Source organism: Lactuca sativa, chromosome 6 (genome assembly GCF_002870075.4).
Source record: "Lactuca sativa cultivar Salinas chromosome 6, Lsat_Salinas_v11, whole genome shotgun sequence".
Lineage (NCBI taxonomy): Eukaryota > Viridiplantae > Streptophyta > Magnoliopsida > Asterales > Asteraceae > Lactuca > Lactuca sativa.
The window spans coordinates 91,275,237-91,293,902 of record NC_056628.2 but is presented as its reverse complement, the minus strand read 5'-3'; the positions used below and the strand labels follow the sequence as shown (position 1 = coordinate 91,293,902).

General features: G+C 34.0%; 2 protein-coding genes and 1 non-coding gene across 3 annotated transcripts; 2 read left to right on the top strand and 1 right to left on the bottom strand.

Annotated features, from left to right (window-relative positions):
* Nucleotides 1–4,783: 4,783 nt before the first annotated feature.
* On the top strand, nucleotides 4,784–4,890 carry LOC111895965 (small nucleolar RNA R71). The gene has a single exon (XR_002851736.1). It is a non-coding gene; the product is annotated as a small nucleolar RNA R71 (small nucleolar RNA).
* A 6,087-nt stretch (nucleotides 4,891–10,977) lies between these two features.
* Nucleotides 10,978–11,978, top strand: LOC111895919 (cytochrome b5). The gene is made up of 3 exons (XM_023891969.3): nucleotides 10,978–11,211; nucleotides 11,290–11,356; nucleotides 11,537–11,978. Exons 1-3 carry the CDS (start codon nucleotides 11,128–11,130, stop codon nucleotides 11,815–11,817), a joined length of 432 nt encoding a protein of 143 aa, XP_023747737.1. The 5' UTR covers nucleotides 10,978–11,127; the 3' UTR covers nucleotides 11,818–11,978.
* Nucleotides 11,979–13,563: 1,585 nt separating this feature from the next.
* Nucleotides 13,564–16,729, bottom strand: LOC111895927 (cyclin-dependent kinase inhibitor 5). Its single transcript, XM_023891983.3, has 3 exons — nucleotides 16,104–16,729; nucleotides 14,407–14,598; nucleotides 13,564–14,308 (listed from the first exon to the last, which is right to left on the bottom strand). Exons 1-3 carry the CDS (start codon nucleotides 16,505–16,507, stop codon nucleotides 14,224–14,226), a joined length of 681 nt encoding a protein of 226 aa, XP_023747751.1. The 5' UTR covers nucleotides 16,508–16,729; the 3' UTR covers nucleotides 13,564–14,223.
* Nucleotides 16,730–18,666: the final 1,937 nt, after the last annotated feature.

The following is an 18,666-nucleotide window of genomic DNA, read 5'->3' as shown; positions in this document are numbered from 1 at the left end:
TCTGCACTTGTTCCAGCTTTTGATAAATCTCCAAAACTTCTCATAACTTCTAGAATTATGCACTCATGTCCCTTAGGACCTGACTCGACACCTTAACTCTCAACTCCTCCCTTTCTTGACTCTTTTCCACTCTTTATTTTCCTTTCTCTCTCAACCTCTAAACCCTTTATGCAAGCATTCCTAATCCAAAATCTGAAAGTCATCAAGGCAAATTAAACATCAAGCATAAAAATAAAAGTCTTAACTAAAAATTCAAACACACCAAAACAAAACAAAAATAAATTGAAAATTGTTTTATTAAACATAAAAAAAACTAATCATCTTCTTCCTCATCATGGCCATGAGCTCCCCCGCTTCCACCGGCTCCACTCCGTCTTGCACTAATGACCTCGTTCCAAGATGGAATGTAGGGGAAGTTACCCCCATCAATGTGCGGAATATGGAAATGGTCAAAAAGCCGTACGTGGGATTCATTGCTAAAATTGATACCCCTCGCCATTTGATCTTGTAACCGCCTCATCTCAACATTGTACCAATCCATTGGTACTTCATCATTGTCCAGCGGAATCACCGGCGGTTCCTCCTCCAGTTCCCCCTCTCGCCTCGATCTAACCCTCCTTCCCGGTGCCTCGGGACTGACCACCGGATCATCATGCGGGATAGCATAATGACCACCGCTGTAATCTTCAATAATTCTCTCCCTCCGAAAAAGAATAAGATCAAAGGGAGGGGAAGGAATCATCGTCATCAAGTTCCATGCACTGCGGGTCATCAACCCATATGAGTTGGCTAGCCAGGTGACGAACATGCCACCATTAATTTTGGAGGTTTTGCGATCCTTGACCGCACCCTGGACAAATAAGAAGCCAAACACCATGAAATGTTGCAAAAGGTGTCGGGCGTGATGATACTCCAAAGATAAAAGACATCAAGGTTGGACACCTTGTCGTCATCCTTCCTTTGATTGATGGTGGTGGAGATAAGGCGGTGAATGAGACGGTGTGTGGGTGACCTAATACTTCCTTCTTGGGCCGACTTCAGAATGTATAATTTGTTGGCGATTGTGTTCCACCAACCAGTACTCGTAACACCATCGGGGAACACGTTATGAGATTGCTCCAAGAAGGCGCGAAAGATAGCAGTCGTGACCAATGGTCGGTCGTAAATCCCCAACCGGCATGCAAGATCAATGACGGAGCATTGATGGAACTCGCCCCCAAGGCAAAAACTAAAACTCGCGGGGTGGTAGCAATCATCTCCTCCTCGGAAAGATACCGTGGAGAAAAATTCCCAGCAAAGTTCTCGATACACCAGCTCTTGAATTCTAAAAACCCGGCTCCAACCATCACAAATAATTGTCTCCCCTTCGTAAGTAAATTCCTTCAAAAGATAAGGCGCCAACTCTTCCTCATACCGGACATTCTTCAACCAATCCCAGTCAACCCTATTAGGTACATAAACCTCCTTCTTCCTGACCTCAGCCAGCTTCTTCTTCCATCTTGTCATTGTTGAAGCAGATTCAATTCGAGGAAAATTCAACCAAGGAAAATCTCCTTGGTGTCCACTTGAGCTCTGTCCTCTGTGAAACATATTGTTCCTGCAAAACAAAGAACAAACAACCCAGAAAACATAGAAAATCATCAAAACAGATTATATATGGGTCCCCGACTGGACTCGTCGAGTCCATGAACGACTAGGCGAGTCGTATGAACTACGCGAGTCAGTCGACGAGTCGAGCAAAATTCGATCATAAAACCTGAAATTTTTTTCAAGGGTTTTGTCCAGGGATGTTCCTAAGATGTATTAAAGCAAGAATAATCATCCAAAACAGCACAATCAATACTAAATCAAAACCCTAAAAATTCACTAAACTTCAAAATCGGGTATTCTATGAAATTGACACCTTAGAACATCTAAAAATCATGGCTTTAACACAATTATGGAAGAAATTAAGTACCTTTGTTGACATAATTCAAGAATTTTGAAGAAAGAGTGTAGAGCTTGATGAATGCTTGAGAGAGAAAACAAGGGAGGCGCACGGCGAGTAAACGGGGAAATATGATCTCATTAGGGTTAAAAACCCTAGTTTTACCAGATGTAAAAATTATTATATTATTTTTTTTGTAAAGTAAATCGACTCGTCGAGTCAAGGTCAGACTCGGCGAGTCTGGTCGCGAATTGAAATCATATGGATTCTGAATAGACTCGTCGAGTCATGGTCAGACTCGACGAGTCACTTACAAGCAATTCAAAATTTATACCGTTTTGTCATTCATTTATAAAAGAAAATTCATTCCACCCCACACTTAGCCCATACGCACTCTCAAGCAGTCATATTTGATGATTTAGAAGACGAAAATAAAATCGAAAATAAAACTAAAACGAAAAAGATGAAAGAAAGCAAACTCTAATAACGGGTTACCTCCCGCCAAGCGCTTCTTTTTAAGGAGTCATTAGCTGGACTCCTTCCCATCTACGTTTCTTCATTTTCCTGCATCGGGAACGCACGCCTAACCTTTTGCGGTTTATACTTCATCTTGTACGCGTGTATCTTCTTTTTGTAAGCCCGTCTCAATTCTTCTCTCTTCTTCCTTGTAGCATTACCTTCAGCTGCATGAATTTCCCTTTTCCTCACCTTCTTCTTCTTTACCCCGTTCTCTTGCACCCTCTTTTGCACCCCTCCTTCTTCAAACTTCATTACTTCATAGTTGGTGAAGATTCGGCCTCGAGGTTTGGTAATGAATGGGTGATCAACATCATCTTTTCTAACCCTTGCCTTTTCCTCTTCTCCAAAGCTTGCCTCCTCTTTAAGTGGATTGTCTTCATCATCTTGCATTATTGTATCAAGGCATGCTACATGAACGTGTTGAAAATCATCATCCATTCCTCCTTCTGCTGCTTGATCTTCTAAAGAATTAGGAAAAATCTTCATGTACGGAACATACAGGGAGCTGGTAACAAGCAGATCCAAATCGTCCAAGTTGCTGAAATTTTTGAATGACTCGTCGAGTCCATGAAAGCAACTCGGCGAGTCGGATCGTATTCCTCACATCCCACTGTGTTCTGTGAATCGGTTCCTTTCAGCAGCATCTCTATCTCCTCCAAGTCTTTGTCAACATCATCAATTCCTCCAGAAGATAGCAAGAACTCACTTGGATCTTTTTCTTGCAAAAGTGCAAGTTCTTTTTGTAGTATCTCATCATCCAAATTAATGAATGAGACTTCTTCTTTTCTTCCTTCTTCTTGCTTGATCTCTGGTAAAGCTTTAAACACTGCTGACTCGTCTCCTACCCTCAACGTTAGTGTGGACTCGCATACATCTATCAATGCGCATGCAGTGTTCAAAAATGATCTCCCCAAAATAATTGGAATTTCGGGGTCTTCTTCCATATCAAGTACCACAAAGTCCAATGGGAATATAAATTTATCCACCTTGATGAGGATATCTTCACAAACACCTCTTGGACGAATAGTCGTCTTATCCGCCAAATGGATCTTCATATTCACAGGCCTTGGCTCTGGTAAATTCAGCTTATTGAAGAAAGAGAAGGGGATTAAGTTGATACTTGCACCTGAATCGGTTAACGCTTGAGTAGCAAGTACATTTCCAAATTGGCAAGGAATTATGATGCTTCCCGGATCGCCCTTCTTTTCTGGTAGCTCACTCAATACTATATCCGCGACTTCAGCTAAATCTTTCCTAGCAGCAAAGAGACCCTTTATCAAGTTAAAATACTTGGGCGTTTGAAGCATTGTTTTTACAAATGGAATGTTGACTTGAAGGGCTCTAACATGCTCCATGAAAGCTCTGTATGCTTTAACCGTTTCAGCAAGTATGGCTCTGATTGGGAATGGCAGAGGAGGGTTGTAAGGCCTTAAGGAAACAGCAGATTTGTCATCAGGGCATGGACTCGTCGAGTCCATTAGAGGGACTCGGCGAGTCTGGTCGGGTTTAGTTGGACCCGACTCTTCTGCCTTTTCTGTATTCAACTTGGAGATCTCATGTGCAGGGGTGAAAATTTCTCCATAGCTGGAGGTCACAACATTCACATTCTCCATTCTTGGATTATTCTCGGTTTTACTCGGAAGTTCTCCCGGTCTTCTCTCGTTCACTTGATGTGCAAGTTGTCCTAGCTGTTTCTCAATGTTGAGAATAGATGCTTGTTGATTCCTAAGTATATTTCTGGTCTCTTGTATTGCAGCATCATGATCATTGTGTCTTTTCTCGGACGCGACTATGAATCTTGTGAACATCTCTTCTAAGTCGGCTCTCTTTTCCATAACCGGTTCTTCCTTTTGATAAAATCCTCTCTCTTTCTGCTTGTATTTCTCCTCCTTCACCTTCTTGTATTCTTCATACGGGAGCCATTCCTTCTTTGGTTTCCGCCAATTCTCGTCGTATCGATCGCCGCTTGAGTAGAACACTTGAGCTTTCTTGTTTCCATTTTCATCCAAGTCACAATCCTTCGTGCGATGAGGCCCTCTACAGTTCTCACATCCAACTCGAATAACATGGATTGTTTGATCCATTTTTGTCATTCTTCTATCTAAACTATCGAGCTTAGCCATCATCGCCGCCATGCCATCATTGGCCGAGTTCACTACCCCCCGACTTACTTCATTTCTCGGGTTGTAGTATTCTCTAGAATGCTTAGAAAATTCTTCAATTAATTCCTTGATTACTGGGGGTCCCTTCTTTGTGAGTGGGCCTTGCGAGTCGAGTAGTTGCCTTGTGGTGACATTGACTCCATCATAGAAGATGGAGACCTCTTGTTGGCTATTGAGGTCATGGTGTGGGCAATTTCTGAGAAGACCTTTGTACCTTTCCCATGCCTCATAAAGGGATTCTCCGGGTTGTTGCTCAAAGTTGGCAATGGCTTTCTTCAACTTAGCTATTTTGGAAGGTGGGCAAAAGTGGTCTATGAACTCTCCTTTCATCTTAGCCCATGTGGTGACCGACCCGGGAGGAAGTGACTTGAGCCAATCCTTTGCAGCACCCTTGAATGTGACTGGAAGCATGTGAGGTAGCTGGGTCTCGTGTGGCACATTTGGTACATTAAAGTAGTCAGCCACATCATTTACTTCATCCAACTGTTTGTAGGAGTCTTCGTGGTCTTTTCCATAGAAAGGAATCTCCTTGAGTTGAGCGAGGATATGACCCTTTAGCTCGAAAGTAGCGGTAGCGGGAATTACGGGCTGCACAAGTCCGGGGCAAGTGTCATCGCGCATCCTCTTCTTCCATTCCCCCATGGGGACTTCATCGATATTAGCCATAGTGATAGCTAAATCGTCCTCAAAATCAAATTCGTGCTCGTATGTAGGTTCTTCTTCTTCCTCGGTCTCGTACTCGGTGTCTTCTTTAATCAGGTCTTCGATTGTCAAAGAGGCGCTGGATGCTCCTGATTTGCTGCTCTTCTTCTTGCTGAAAACGGACTTGAGGTTCTTTAGTGGCGAATTCTTTGAAGAAACGGATTCTCCAACGGCTTTTCCTTTGCTCCTCCTTAGTGCGGATTCCGGGTCTTCGAGAGGAGGGACCAAAGGTGTATCAGATCCTCGGGTCATGAAACAATTGCAATCAAAACAAAAAATAAAATGCGTAAAAAGAACAAAAATAAAATTAAAATTAAAATTGTGACATCGATGGAGTCGCCGAGTCGGCACGGGTGCACTCGGCGAGTTCAAGGCAAAAACAGAAAAACTTTCTAATTACTTTTTAAAGCGGATTATTATTAAAACTTATACTAATTACTAAATTACCTAAGAATTAACTTTATGTAAGATAAATCTTACACAAAGGATCGATAAAAATAGAAATTAATGCTAATTTAGAACCGTTCCCCAGCAACGGCGCCAAAAACTTGATGTGTGTAAACTCAACTAGTTTTAAACCTACTTTTTAATTATAAAATGAACACACAAAGGCAGTGGACCTATCAATTGTGGTAAAGCTAAATAAGTAGGGTATCGAACACAGGGAACGGTAAATTAAAACTAAAGACTAATTTTATCTAAATTAATTAATAAGTAGGAGTTTTCTCTAGTTTTACAAGACTAGAAAGCTTACTAACTATCACTTAAACTAAAAACTAGAAAAACAAAGATTTAACTAAATTCAATAATGGAAAGGACTTCTGTTTAGTTCAACTCAATTGATCCTATGGTTGATATTGTGGTAATAGTGCAATGGATTCATTCTTCTATTGGTTACCGATTCAAGTGATTAGATTCACATTCGCTGCACTAATCCTTAGAGAACAAACTAACTCAAACAGTGATCAGTTGTCTAATTTAATTTAATTCGCTAGATTATTTTTTCGGGTTAATTTAGATTTGTAATAGCTAACTAATTTGGTACTTTAGTTAACTTCTTGTTGATGGTCATCACACAAGCTCATACACGAATTTACCTATTTTTCTTATTAATTCTAGTTTCATGTTCATTAATCCTAGACATATGATAAAGTGGTCACATAAACATATGAGGATAACAACTAAAAGATGTTCATACTATTTAATTATCTTCCTATTAAAAGAAAAATAGTTATTATTCACACACAAGGTTCTGTAACAAACTAAAATCAACAAAATCACCAACATTGAATTAATCCTACCATAAATCAAACCATAGTATCAATATTGTATCCCCAAATAGAAATTTAAGAGTTTTAGCTCATGATTGAGGTAATTAACAGCAAATAAACGAATTCTAATTGTCTAGCCATAATGGAAAACAAAAGATTAAGTAGAATGATGAAAATTTGCCTCAAATCTCCTTCAGAATTGAATTCTAGGTTGTATCTTCGTTCTCTAGGGTTCTTCTGGCTCTTCAATCGCAGCTATTCTCTCCAGAAGGGTTCCAGAATGTCTAATGTCGATCTGAGAAGTTATCTTTATAGATGCGAAACGACTCGTCGAGTCCATTGCCGACTCGACGAGTCCATCTCTTAATTCCCATACACGGTAAGTCTCGGAGTCTTTATCTTCTCGAATCTTCGATCGGACTCGCCGAGTAGTCGACCCTACTCGCCGAGTAGGTGCTGTTTTTGGTGTTTTTCTTTTTTGTTCAATTCCCGAGCTCCCAACCGCTTCTCCTGCTTCCTTTTGCTTCCGAGCTTCACTTTTGGACTGAAAACATAATTCAAACATTTTTAAGTATCTTTTGTCCATGATATGCAATAAATTAGCTAATAAATGATAAAAATCTATACTTATTATGAGGCTAAATATGCAAATATCAAGCACGTTGAACATATAACACATAACATACAATTGTCCCTATATTGAACTCACCGTGAAATAACTGAATGGTAAAATGATAATTTGGGCAGCACTTTGTCTCTAAAAATGACTTTCTTTGACGAAACTGGAGATTTTTGTTGAAAACCAGGCTTTGTGCGGGCACAGTTTCAACTTGAAAATATTATTTTCTTGGGCTTTCAGAGCGCCGAGACTTGCTTCGGGTGTCGGGGATGTTTCCTAGGCTTCGGGAGCTGTTAGGGTAAATTGAGAGATGAAAGAGGGTGTGAAAGTGTTAAAATTGTAAAAAAAATTCAGAAGGTCTCGCTTTCTATTTATAGTGTCCGAGGGCTCGCATTACGCTGGGCGTAATTCTCCGGTACGTGGGGCGTACTGCCTCGCAAACCTCTTTGTTGGGCGTAACTTCGTACGCTGAGCGTACGTAGTGGATCAGCTCAGAAGCGTCAAGGCTATGACACATGACACTCATGTGAAGGAGTAAGGAGGGTGACGGAATCCGGATCATTTACACGAGTACGTTGGGCATACTCCTTCGGACCAGTCTCGAAGTTTGTGCCCAAAACTTTAAAAATTCGTATTTTTCGCATACGGGCTCCATTTTTAACGTTCTTTATATACACGTGTAGGTGAAATTATGCTCTACAACTTTCGTTTAGACTCCGTCGGCTAATTTTGACTTCATTTTTAATATTATATTTTTAACAGGCCGGGAAAGGAAAAGTCCGTTAAAAATTCATAACTTCTTCATCCGACGTCCGTTTCCGTCTGTCTTTTTATCGTTGTACTACTATTGACGAGATCTTCGATTCTCGTTTAGGTTGTGTCGGCTAAAAATCACTCGATCTTTATTTCGAGCTTCGGGTGGTATACTGTTATGCCGAATCTTAGAAAAATAATAACTTCCTCATGCGAAGTCAGATTTAGACGTTCTTTTTATGAAAATTATTGGTTTAATGAATACTACGACTTTCATTTAGATCACTAAAGCTAAAAAGTAGTTTATTGAAAACTCACTTTTTACGTCATATAGCGTCGTACCGGTTCTGTCGCGAAACTTCAATAAGTCATAACTTCTTCGTTATAACTCGGATTTCAGTGAGGTTTTCGTCTAAATGTTTTTAACGAGATAATTTACAACTTTCAATAATATTATTTTTACTTATCTTAAATTTTACAATTTCGTTAATTTTAATATTTGACTTTTGATTGGAATCTCATAAGACTTCCCATCACTTTCCGAATGATTCTAAACATAGTTTTACTTCAATCTCATAAAACTATCTTGTTAGAATTCAACACTCAAATTCACATATTATTTATTAATATTTACTTTTAAGCTATCAAACTTACAAGTAACGATAATTATACAAGATTATTAATGTGTATGTTACAGGAGAAGAGAGCCAAAATTTCGTCCAAGGTTGTAGAGGGGAGGTATCATCAAAATCAAGGGCTAGGGAGGCCTTTATATAGTTGAGAAATCTTGGGGCCAAAGCTAGGGGTTAAGGGATAAGCCCTAGATTCCCTTGCTTTGTGACCAAGCGGCCACATCCCTTATCTAAAGGTCATTGGACGAAAATTCTAGGCCTTCCCTAGAAGTTTTCGTCGACCTCATCTAATGAGGTTCTAGAGCCTTCATTCCTCAACTTTCAATAAATAACCAAACAGTCGTTGTACTTTTAATTAATCTCATTAATCTCAAAATTAATTGCAATTAATCATTAATTAAATAATATGATTTCTAATTAATATATTATTTTCATAATACATTAATAAACCATTTATTTAATTTATTATTAAAAATTAATCTCTCTCTCTAAAAGTCATTCGGTCCAATTTTTAGGTTTGAGGGCAACCCGAAAGGTTGTGGTCCAGGGATAATCCAACCGGGAGGTTGTCGACCCGGTATATATTAGGCAATCCAACCGAAAAGTTATGGGTCTGGGCATTCCAACCAAAAGGTTATGGGCCAGGGGTAATCCAACTAGGAGGTTGTGTACCCATTATTTGTTTGGTTATATGCTTGTGTGGTGGTACCTTGGGGGAACTCACTAAGCTTTCACTTACAGTTTTAGTTTATTGTTTTAGGTACTTCGGATGATCGTGATAAGGTGAAGGCGTGATCGTACACATCCTTCGGATTTTATGTTACTGAATTTTGGGATATTCTGATTTATGAATTATACATTGAAACAATGTTTTTTTAAACAATTAGTCTTGGGGTTGTTTTGAAAAAAAAAAATTACTCTGATTTTTGGAATGTAACAATAATTTACATGTTAAGATAACATTCATAGTATTATTCGAATATTTCATAGTTTTTGCATGCGATATTTGAAGTGTAAAAAAATGTTTCTTTAATTATTTTGGAGAGTTTATTTTTTTAATGGCAACCCGAGTTTATCTGTCATGGAATTTCAACTATTTTTCTAAATTAAAACTAGTTATATCTATTTAATGTTTAACATCATTTGTAATACTTTTGTTTTGCAATGATGGACACCTTATATAAAATTTAGTATAGTTTTGTTTAAATTTATGATTTATGATTTGTAGATAGTGTGTATGTCCTCTAGTATATAAGTTGTGTTATGGTTAATAACTGTAATCTTTCTCTATTCGTGAGAGTTTTATTAATCGAAATAACTTTTCGATTAAGTCTTTGTCAATTTCCTGTTTTGTTATTGCTTGTTGTATGTTTCTAAGATCCAACAGGTTTAAACCCCAGTGTATATGAATTAACTAACTTGGTGAATTTAACTTCTAACAACTAATCTGCCATTTAAAAATAATAATAATGATAATATGACTTTAATAACTTAGATAACTATTTTAAAAAACTATACTTAATGTCGGTGTCGGATAAATATAATTTTTTTTACAAAACGAAGAAAATTTCAAAAACTTGAAAACATGCTTAAGTTATCAAAAAAGTTCCGGAGTTCGGAAAATTTAGTTTTTAAAAGCCAGTTTCATATAAACGAAAATGTTAAAAATTTATGTTTAAATAATCTAAACAAGCAAATGTTATAAAGTTTAAGAAATAAATATAAACGAACAAAATGTTAAAAATTTATGTTTAAATAATCTAAACAAACAAATGTTATAAAGTTTAAAAAATAAATGTACAACGTCAACGAAAAATAAATTAAAAATAACATTAAAAATATATTCGACTAAAACGTCAAAAAAATAAAAAGGTTTTTAAATCAGAAAAAATAAAGATAAACAAATAAAATAATTAAGATAATGGATTTAAAAAACTAAAACAAATTTATATTAAATTTATTAAAAAAGATAATAATAATAAACATTAATAATAGATGTTTGATAGAATGGAGTCGTAGGTGGGTATTTTAAAAAAAAATTGAGAGGTTTTTTTAAGAACCCACTAAAATAATTACCTAAAAATCGTTATTATCAATGACTATCAAATGAGATATTAAGATAGACGAGGCTTATGAGGGCTTGATCTTTGGATTTAACAGACGTATTATAAACCCGTAAATTTAATCAAAAAATGTCTACTAGATGTTAAAACCAATAATTATTTAAGAAAAGATGTACAGTTAATAAACAAAACCTCGATAGTTTTGGCTTTCTATAATTCATATTTTTTATTTTTACATTATGTCGGTAATTACCTCCTAATATTTAGTACGAAATTTAGTTGTACGAATCAAGTTTGTTATATAGAACATATTACATGTCAACTTACAAGAGGGAATCATCTACAGAATCAAAAACTTCATGAATAGTCCATTAGTATATGGACAAACACACATCATATTAGAAAAGAAAATGCACCCACAATTCATTCTGTTATTTGTTCAACAAATCTCCTTCTCCATCAAAGCATAGAAATAGATCATGAACTCTAACAAGGTTTTCAATTTAGCAGATGTCTCTCCACACAACAATAATAAAGATTGTTGGGTCATTATCAACGCGAGGGTAAGACACAAATCAAAATTAACATAAACCCGTTTGATTACATCATTTTGTTTTTGACTTATGTAATTGATCATCTAGGTGTATGATGTTACAAACTTCTTGAATGATCATCCGGGTGGAGATAACGTTTTGTTGGATGTAGCAGGTATTATACAGAAACTGTTAGCGTATCTATCTTTATATACATCGGAGTCTCTTTCTCTTTGTAAAGACTTTTTTTTATAGATACAATCTTAGACTACACATATATTTTATAGAAACTAGCTATATATAAAGACATTTTTTTTTTTGGATTTTAGATAAAGTTTTGATGTTGGTGTCTTAGGTAAAGATGCAAGCGATGAGTTTGAGGAAGTGGGTCATGGGAGTGCTGCAAGATTGATGTTAGATGAGTATTATGTTGGAGAAATCGATCATGTAGAAGTAGAACCTCTTTATGATATTTCCAAGAACATGGCTCCTAAATATAATAGAAATGCCAAAAAACAACAAACCATCACCAAGGAAGAGAAAGGATTGGGGATCAATTTCACATTGAAGTTCATTTTGCTCGTTGTATCCACAACAATCCTCGGAGTAGCTATTGGCTTTTTGTTGTACAAGTGAAGTGAAAAAAAAATGTTCTTTTGTGTTGATGATAATAATTATATGTGTTTAAAAGTCCTTTTTATTGGTTACAAATATGTACATTCATAACGTGCACCATATATTGTTTTATGACTAATTGTCATATAGAAAATGGGAAGATCATCATAGTTAATTGACTATTTTACCCTTTTGGGATCATGGAATTGGGTGGGTAATGTCAAATTTTATAGCACATTAGTGGGAGGCAATATATCATGGTTAACATCTCCACTAGTGTATTAAACTCAGTCAAATATTCAATAAGGCAGTTTTATTCGTGTCAAGCATTTCAAATTCAAGGCAGAATGGCAAACAAAGTGTTGTGCTTGGATGTCCAATAAAATTATATGTTTTATGACAAAATTATAACAAGATAGAGTCATAAAGAAATAGATAATATTGTTTTCCTTCCTACACAATTTGCGAATTGAAAATAACCTAAACACCTACAATAAAAACAACTTTATTTCTTAGATCTCGAAGAAGAAAGGATTCGTGAGTCTCCAAAACCACATCAAATCTCATTTTGCCACTAATTTTAATATAAATTGGTTTAACTCAACACCATTTATTACATCAAAGTTGGTGTCGTGTTGATGAATAATGAAACAACATACTAAAAGGCCTAGCAGTAAAGAATGTCTTTCTCAATTTAGAAGTCATGAGTTTAAGTCTCGTTAGAAACATATGTGGTAATTAAAGAGTATATTAGTTTGCCGTTTAAAAAAAACAACATAAATGTTATATTATTCATTAATAATAAATTTGGTGTTCGAAATTTTCTTTGTGTCACTTATTTTCTATGTATTATTAATTTACTATTAAACTAATGTTACAACTTTCAATTTGTTCTTTATGTCATTCATCTTGTCCTTAATATACCAATAAAGTTTCTTTGTATGTTTTATTACATCATTGAACACTTTATGTGGCGATGGAACATGTTGATTTAAGTTCATGCAACCGTTTTATCCTAACTACAAACTATCGAGACTCGATAACAACAAATAACAGTTGACGCTACATAAAATCGATATATAAGTTGTAATGAAACATACAAATAATAAGAACTTATTGTTATAAAATAAACGAATTAAAGACTAAATTGAAATTTATTGATTACCATTTTGTAAACTCTTTACTAAGTATAATTGTATAATTATAGTCTATGTGTACAATTAGTTGATTGCGGTATTACATTATAACTTAAATTAATATTTTTTGTTAGATGACATTTTGATTTTTTAAGTGTCTAACGTTGTTTTTAATATCACAACAACTAATTATACACGAATGAATTATTTTGGTTATCATTGTCTAATAATATAGTTTTTAAAATGGCTGATTTAATATTATAAATCTTAATTATATACAAATAATTTACTTGTGTTATTATTTTCTATTTTTTTAGATCGTTGTCTCTCGAATAGTTCGTTCTACCACAATAATAATTAAAAAAAAAACCATTTTTTTTGGTGTTGAAAGTTGAAACGGTGTAACGAGTTGGAGAAAATGCTTTTTGCACTAAAAATTATACAAAATTTATCATTTTGATATAAAAATACAATTTTTATCATTTTGAAATCAACACATGCATTTTTTTTGTAATTGTACAGAAGTTACAAAGGATCTTTGGACAAAAGTTGAACCAATACATTTTTTTTTTGTATCTATTATATCTGAGACATACTTTGGAAGTTATTGCTGGAAAACTGCAACAGGATAAGATACAAAATTAAAATTTAAACAAACATAACTTCACAATAATTGATAATACTAAATAAAATAAAATAAAAGTACAGACTGACACAATAATAGAGAAGACAAGATTCTTCCCAACTCAACCCCACCAAACACCAACCCTTTTCCTTTCTCACAAGCTGCTAAAAATACATGTTCACACATATATATATATATATATATATATATATATATTTATAACCACAACACACTACTATTTATCCATTTTTGAAACATCAAGATTCATTATGTTTCATCCTTTTCTATTCACATATAAGGCCAAAAGGGTCATTTTATAATTTATATCACCAAAAAAAAGGGATCTTCATAGTTTTTTCATCATCAGTACAAAATATAGACAATCAAAACTAACTTAAAGTCATTGGATCCCCTTTTTTTTTTTTTTGAAGACCTTCTTCTTCTTCTTCTTTTTCTTCTTCGTGTTCTTCACTAGTTAGAAGCTCTTGTCTTATGTTACAGATCTTCTAGTCTACAATCTGCACTAGGGTTTTTTCATGTTCTTTCTTTACAAATCACCCACATAAACATAATAATAATAATAATAATCATAATAATAATAAAACCTAAATCTACACCTACATCTCTACCCATATCTTCAAACTATGCTAAAATCTTGAACAAAGATTAACTTTTCTTGATAGCATCATCCACTTTCAACCATTCATAACGCCCATTTAAAGGCTTTTCGTTTACAGGATCAAAGTTGTACCTAAACAAACATAATCAAGAATCAATCAATAAACAAAACCCACTTGGGATTTCATAATTATTTTCGAATAATAAGTAAAAAAATATATATATATATACTTCTCCATGAACACTCTTTGCTGATATTTTTCAGGCTCTGTGAAGAATTCATCCATTTCAGTTGTTGATGGAATAGGCCTTGGGGTTGTATTTTGTACTCTGTTTTTTCTGTTTGGTTTTGTGGATGAACCTGGAGTTCTAATTATGTCCGGATTCCTAATCAAACTGCATGGTGTTGTTTCTCGAGTAGTTCTGTTATAAATAATAAAAAAAAAGCAGCTTTTTTTATCAAGAATGAAAAAAATAATAATAATAAAGATCCTCTGAACATCAAAAGACAAAGTTAACTTGTAATCAAACCAAAAAGAGAATAATGCATGCAGACAATAGCACGATTGAAATTTGAAGCATTTCTGTGTGATAAATAGTAGACATAATGTTCTTTTCTTTAGAGACAAATAAGTATCACAAGAAAGGAATAAAATTCTGAGAAATTACAAGTTCCAAAGAGGTTTTTGCATAAATCCCATTAAAAAAACAACTCACTACATGACCAAAATAACCTTGTGATTTGTGAATTGTGAATTGTGAATTGTGATCGAGAACCCAAAAGCGAAATCTCATGTTTAAAAAGTAATGTAAAAGAATATACCGACATATAATTAATGTCAACAAACAATTATATAGTTATTATAACACTTTCATGAATTCTAAAAGTAAAGCCAAAACTTCAGATTTTGTAATCTTTTAGGCACACAAAGCATTGAAAAATAAAAGCAGGGGACAAATTAGAAGGTTCAAGGAGTATAAAGTAACATAAATCAAGATTAACACGAAAAATCATTACTTTTGATTATACAGAAAAGGAAAAGAAAACAGAGTCCAATTTGGATAAAACTATGAAATTAAGTAGGTAAGAAGAAGAGTATTATTTGACACTAACTTCAAAGATCAAGAAAGATGGTGACATAACAAGAGAGCATCGCAGAGAAACAATCGGATTTCAGAAATTGTATTCCTAAATTCACGTTGGATATGTTGTTTGTGTTATTATAAATAATGGAGTAATGATTGTACTTGAGGAACTTATATAGAACAGAGTTGATGTACAAAAGAAAACAGACGTCATCTCTTCCTTGAAACCCAGAACTTTTTTATTTCGGGGAAAATTAAATTAAATAAAGAAAAAAAGGATAAATTTTTAATTACTTCACTTTCTTTTCCTCAACAAGTCACTGGAAATAACCAGAGAATGACAGAGAACTGAAAAGCCCTTTTAAAGGGACTTTTTGGGATGAGAATTACTAAATAAACAGAAGTTCAAATCCCGAAATGTTTTTTTTTTTTTTTTTTTTTTTTTTTTTGAATTAGGGGAAATTTTCAATTTTATTTGGCGTGACTGAGAAAAATATTGGAAAGGAATAATAATTCAGAACTTTTAATCAAGAAAAAAATTCTATCAAGAAACCCTAATTCACAGGAAGCAAAAAGAACTAGCAGTCTTTAAAAAGCTCTTTTTCAGATCAAGAAAGTGAGTTAATAATTGAAATATGGCAGAAAATCGAAAAACAAAGGAAACCCCACTTCCATTTGATAAGAAATTATCTAGAAGGAAAAAAAAGAAGCTGATTTGAGAATTTCAATCAAGAAATAAGAAAAAAAAAAAGGCAAATCCAGAAAAATCATCACGAAAATAAATTACTAGATTCCAATTAAGCAGAATGGATTTCAGAAATGAAAGGGAAAAAAAAACCCACCTTCCTCTACCTTCCATTTCCACCATGTTTTCCCCAAATGAACCTTCTTCATAATCAATACCCAAATCTACAGCAACCTTAATCTTAGTGTTTTGACAAATCTCTAGCTCCTCATAAACCAATTTCTCATCAACCTTCAGCCTTGAAGAATTCGTTCCTCGTAAAGAAGCTTTATTAGGGTTTGTCAGGGCACCAGTCTCCTTCTGTTTCTTCTCAGAAGTTGGCTTGACTAGACGGCGGCTACGGAGTTGAATGTAGGAACCGGCGCCGATAGAGGCAACAGCAGCGGAAGCTTTTTGAAGAGCTAGGGTTTTTGCACGGGTAAGAACACCGCCTAGTGAAGGTACTTCCATTAACGACACTTCCCCTGTAGTCTTCGACTTCCTCCTCATATACTTGCCCATTATTTGATTCCTTTTATTCAGAGTCGTTCGTTTTCTGGTAGTGTTGTTCCGACGTTGACTGATTTTAAGCTTCGAATCTTTACCTGAGTTGGGTGAGAAAGATGGTTTTCCGTTGTTGGTTGGAGCGGAGAGAGGAGCCGTTTGCAGTTGCGAGAGAGAGAGAGAGAGAGAAGGGGGTAATTTCTAAGTGTGATTTCTGTTTTAAGGCGAATAAGGGTTTGGTGTTTTAACCATTTCTATGACTATGAGTATTCGAGAAACAACATGAAAATTTGAAAATTGTAACATCCACATAATTTACTCCTGAATACAATTTATTTTTATCCAACAAACTTTTTTATTAAATACCATCTTCAGATTAAATTTTTTAATTTTTCAAAAACCGAATTAATTTATCATTATCTGTTTTATTATTTTATTACACTTTCATATATAGTTTATAATTTTACTATAATATATTATAATTTTATTAGATGTTTTTTTTTCAAAACTATAAAAAATAATAATAATTTTCATAAATTTATAAAAATACAAAAAATGATAAAGTATTATATAAATACAATGTATTAAAACTTTTTATATTTTTAAGTTTTAAAAGTTTTGACAATTTTTTTAAAAGTATATAATTCTTTGTAAAATATATTTTTGTTTAATAAATTAGTTGATTAACTAATAAAAAAATCTGAGACCTAACTACAAGTAGAGTATAGAGTATAGAGTATAGTGTAAAATCTTTTCTATAAAATATATTTTTTTGGTTTATAGATTAGTTATTAATCTAATAAACGAAATTTACTTAAATATTTGGAATGCCGATTCAATGGAAAATAGTTTTTCAAAAGTTTATTGGAAGAGTAAAAAAAAAAAGATTTAGGTCATTTTTGTTTATTTAATTTTTGATTTTATATTTATTTGGTCATTTAACTCTTTTTAAGTTTTAAAAGGTTATTAAATTTTTGGCTTTGTGTTAATTTAGTCACCTAACTTTTGGTTTGGTCACTTAACATTAGGATTTGTGTTCCTTTAGTCACATAACTTTTAAAATTGTGCTTATTTTTATAGCTTTATTTTAAAAGTTTAGTGACTAAATAAACACATTTTTAATAGTTAAGTGACTAAAGTGTTGTTTGTTTTTTTGTAAAAAAAAACATCTTCAGGCCTCTTATTGCCGCGCGGCGTAGCACACACACAACATTTTTCATCTTACAGTTGTTTGTTTTTTAGAAGTCTTCAGAGTAAAATCATATATACGTGTTCTGTTTGACGCAACACTTGTATTGCATTTTCTAACCTCTTCCAAACTTTTTTTTTTCTTGTTGAAATCTTGATGAATCTTGCTGAAATCTTATTTCAGTTTTTTTCGTTTTTTTTTGTTTATTCTTGTTGATTTTTTTCGTTTTTCTATATTGAATAATGATAAATTCTTGATGAAATATCATTATTTTTTGCTAAAATATATTTATTTATTTTTGTTGAAATCTCATTAATTCTTACTGAAATGTCATACATTATTAAATTTTCGGTATTAAAAAAACTATTTTCGATTTATAAAAGCAGTTTATTTTAATTTTTAATATCTGCTGCAACATGCAAATGTTAAAAAAAAAATAATAATAAACACGCTTCTTATTACAATCTGCGGCCATTTGGTCCACATCTTCTACTGCAGAGGGTTGCAGAGGTGGTCTGCAAACTTCATGAATTTTTGCTTCAAAAAAATAAACAACACCTAAATTAGCACAAATCTGAAAGTTAAGTGACCAAACCAATAGTTAAGTGACTTAATTAGCACAAAGCCAAAAGTTCGATGATCTTTTAAAACTTAAAAATAGTTAAATGACCAAATGAGCACAAAACCAAAAGTTTAATGACCAAAAACGACCTAAACCCTAAAAAAACTATCATTAGAAAGGTTCTAATGTCATGTTTGGTGTCAAAGGAAAGTGGGGACTCGATACCTGCAAGCAAAAAACGAAACCATATCAGAATGCTAATAGATAATCCCATTAATCACAAATTTTTCAAAACACAAAAAGAGGGGGGGGGGGGGGGGAACGAATAGAACCACGATGCACCGTCCACACCAGTGTAGAAGATCGACATCTTTCTCCTTGTATGTTACACCAAACTCATCCCAGCCCAACCAAAATGCACTTTAG

Coding starts and splice junctions, on each gene's coding strand:
- LOC111895919 (XM_023891969.3), top strand. CDS start 11,128: ATGAACTCTAACAAGGTTTTCAATTTAGCAGATGTCTCTCCACACAAC. Junction 11,212..11,289: donor GGGTCATTATCAACGCGAGG/GTAAGACACAAA, acceptor TTGATCATCTAG/GTGTATGATGTTACAAACTT. Junction 11,357..11,536: donor CGTTTTGTTGGATGTAGCAG/GTATTATACAGA, acceptor TTGGTGTCTTAG/GTAAAGATGCAAGCGATGAG.
- LOC111895927 (XM_023891983.3), bottom strand. CDS start 16,507: ATGGGCAAGTATATGAGGAGGAAGTCGAAGACTACAGGGGAAGTGTCG. Junction 14,599..16,103: donor GAAATGGAAGGTAGAGGAAG/GTGGGTTTTTTT, acceptor TATTTATAACAG/AACTACTCGAGAAACAACAC. Junction 14,309..14,406: donor CAAAGAGTGTTCATGGAGAA/GTATATATATAT, acceptor ATGTTTGTTTAG/GTACAACTTTGATCCTGTAA.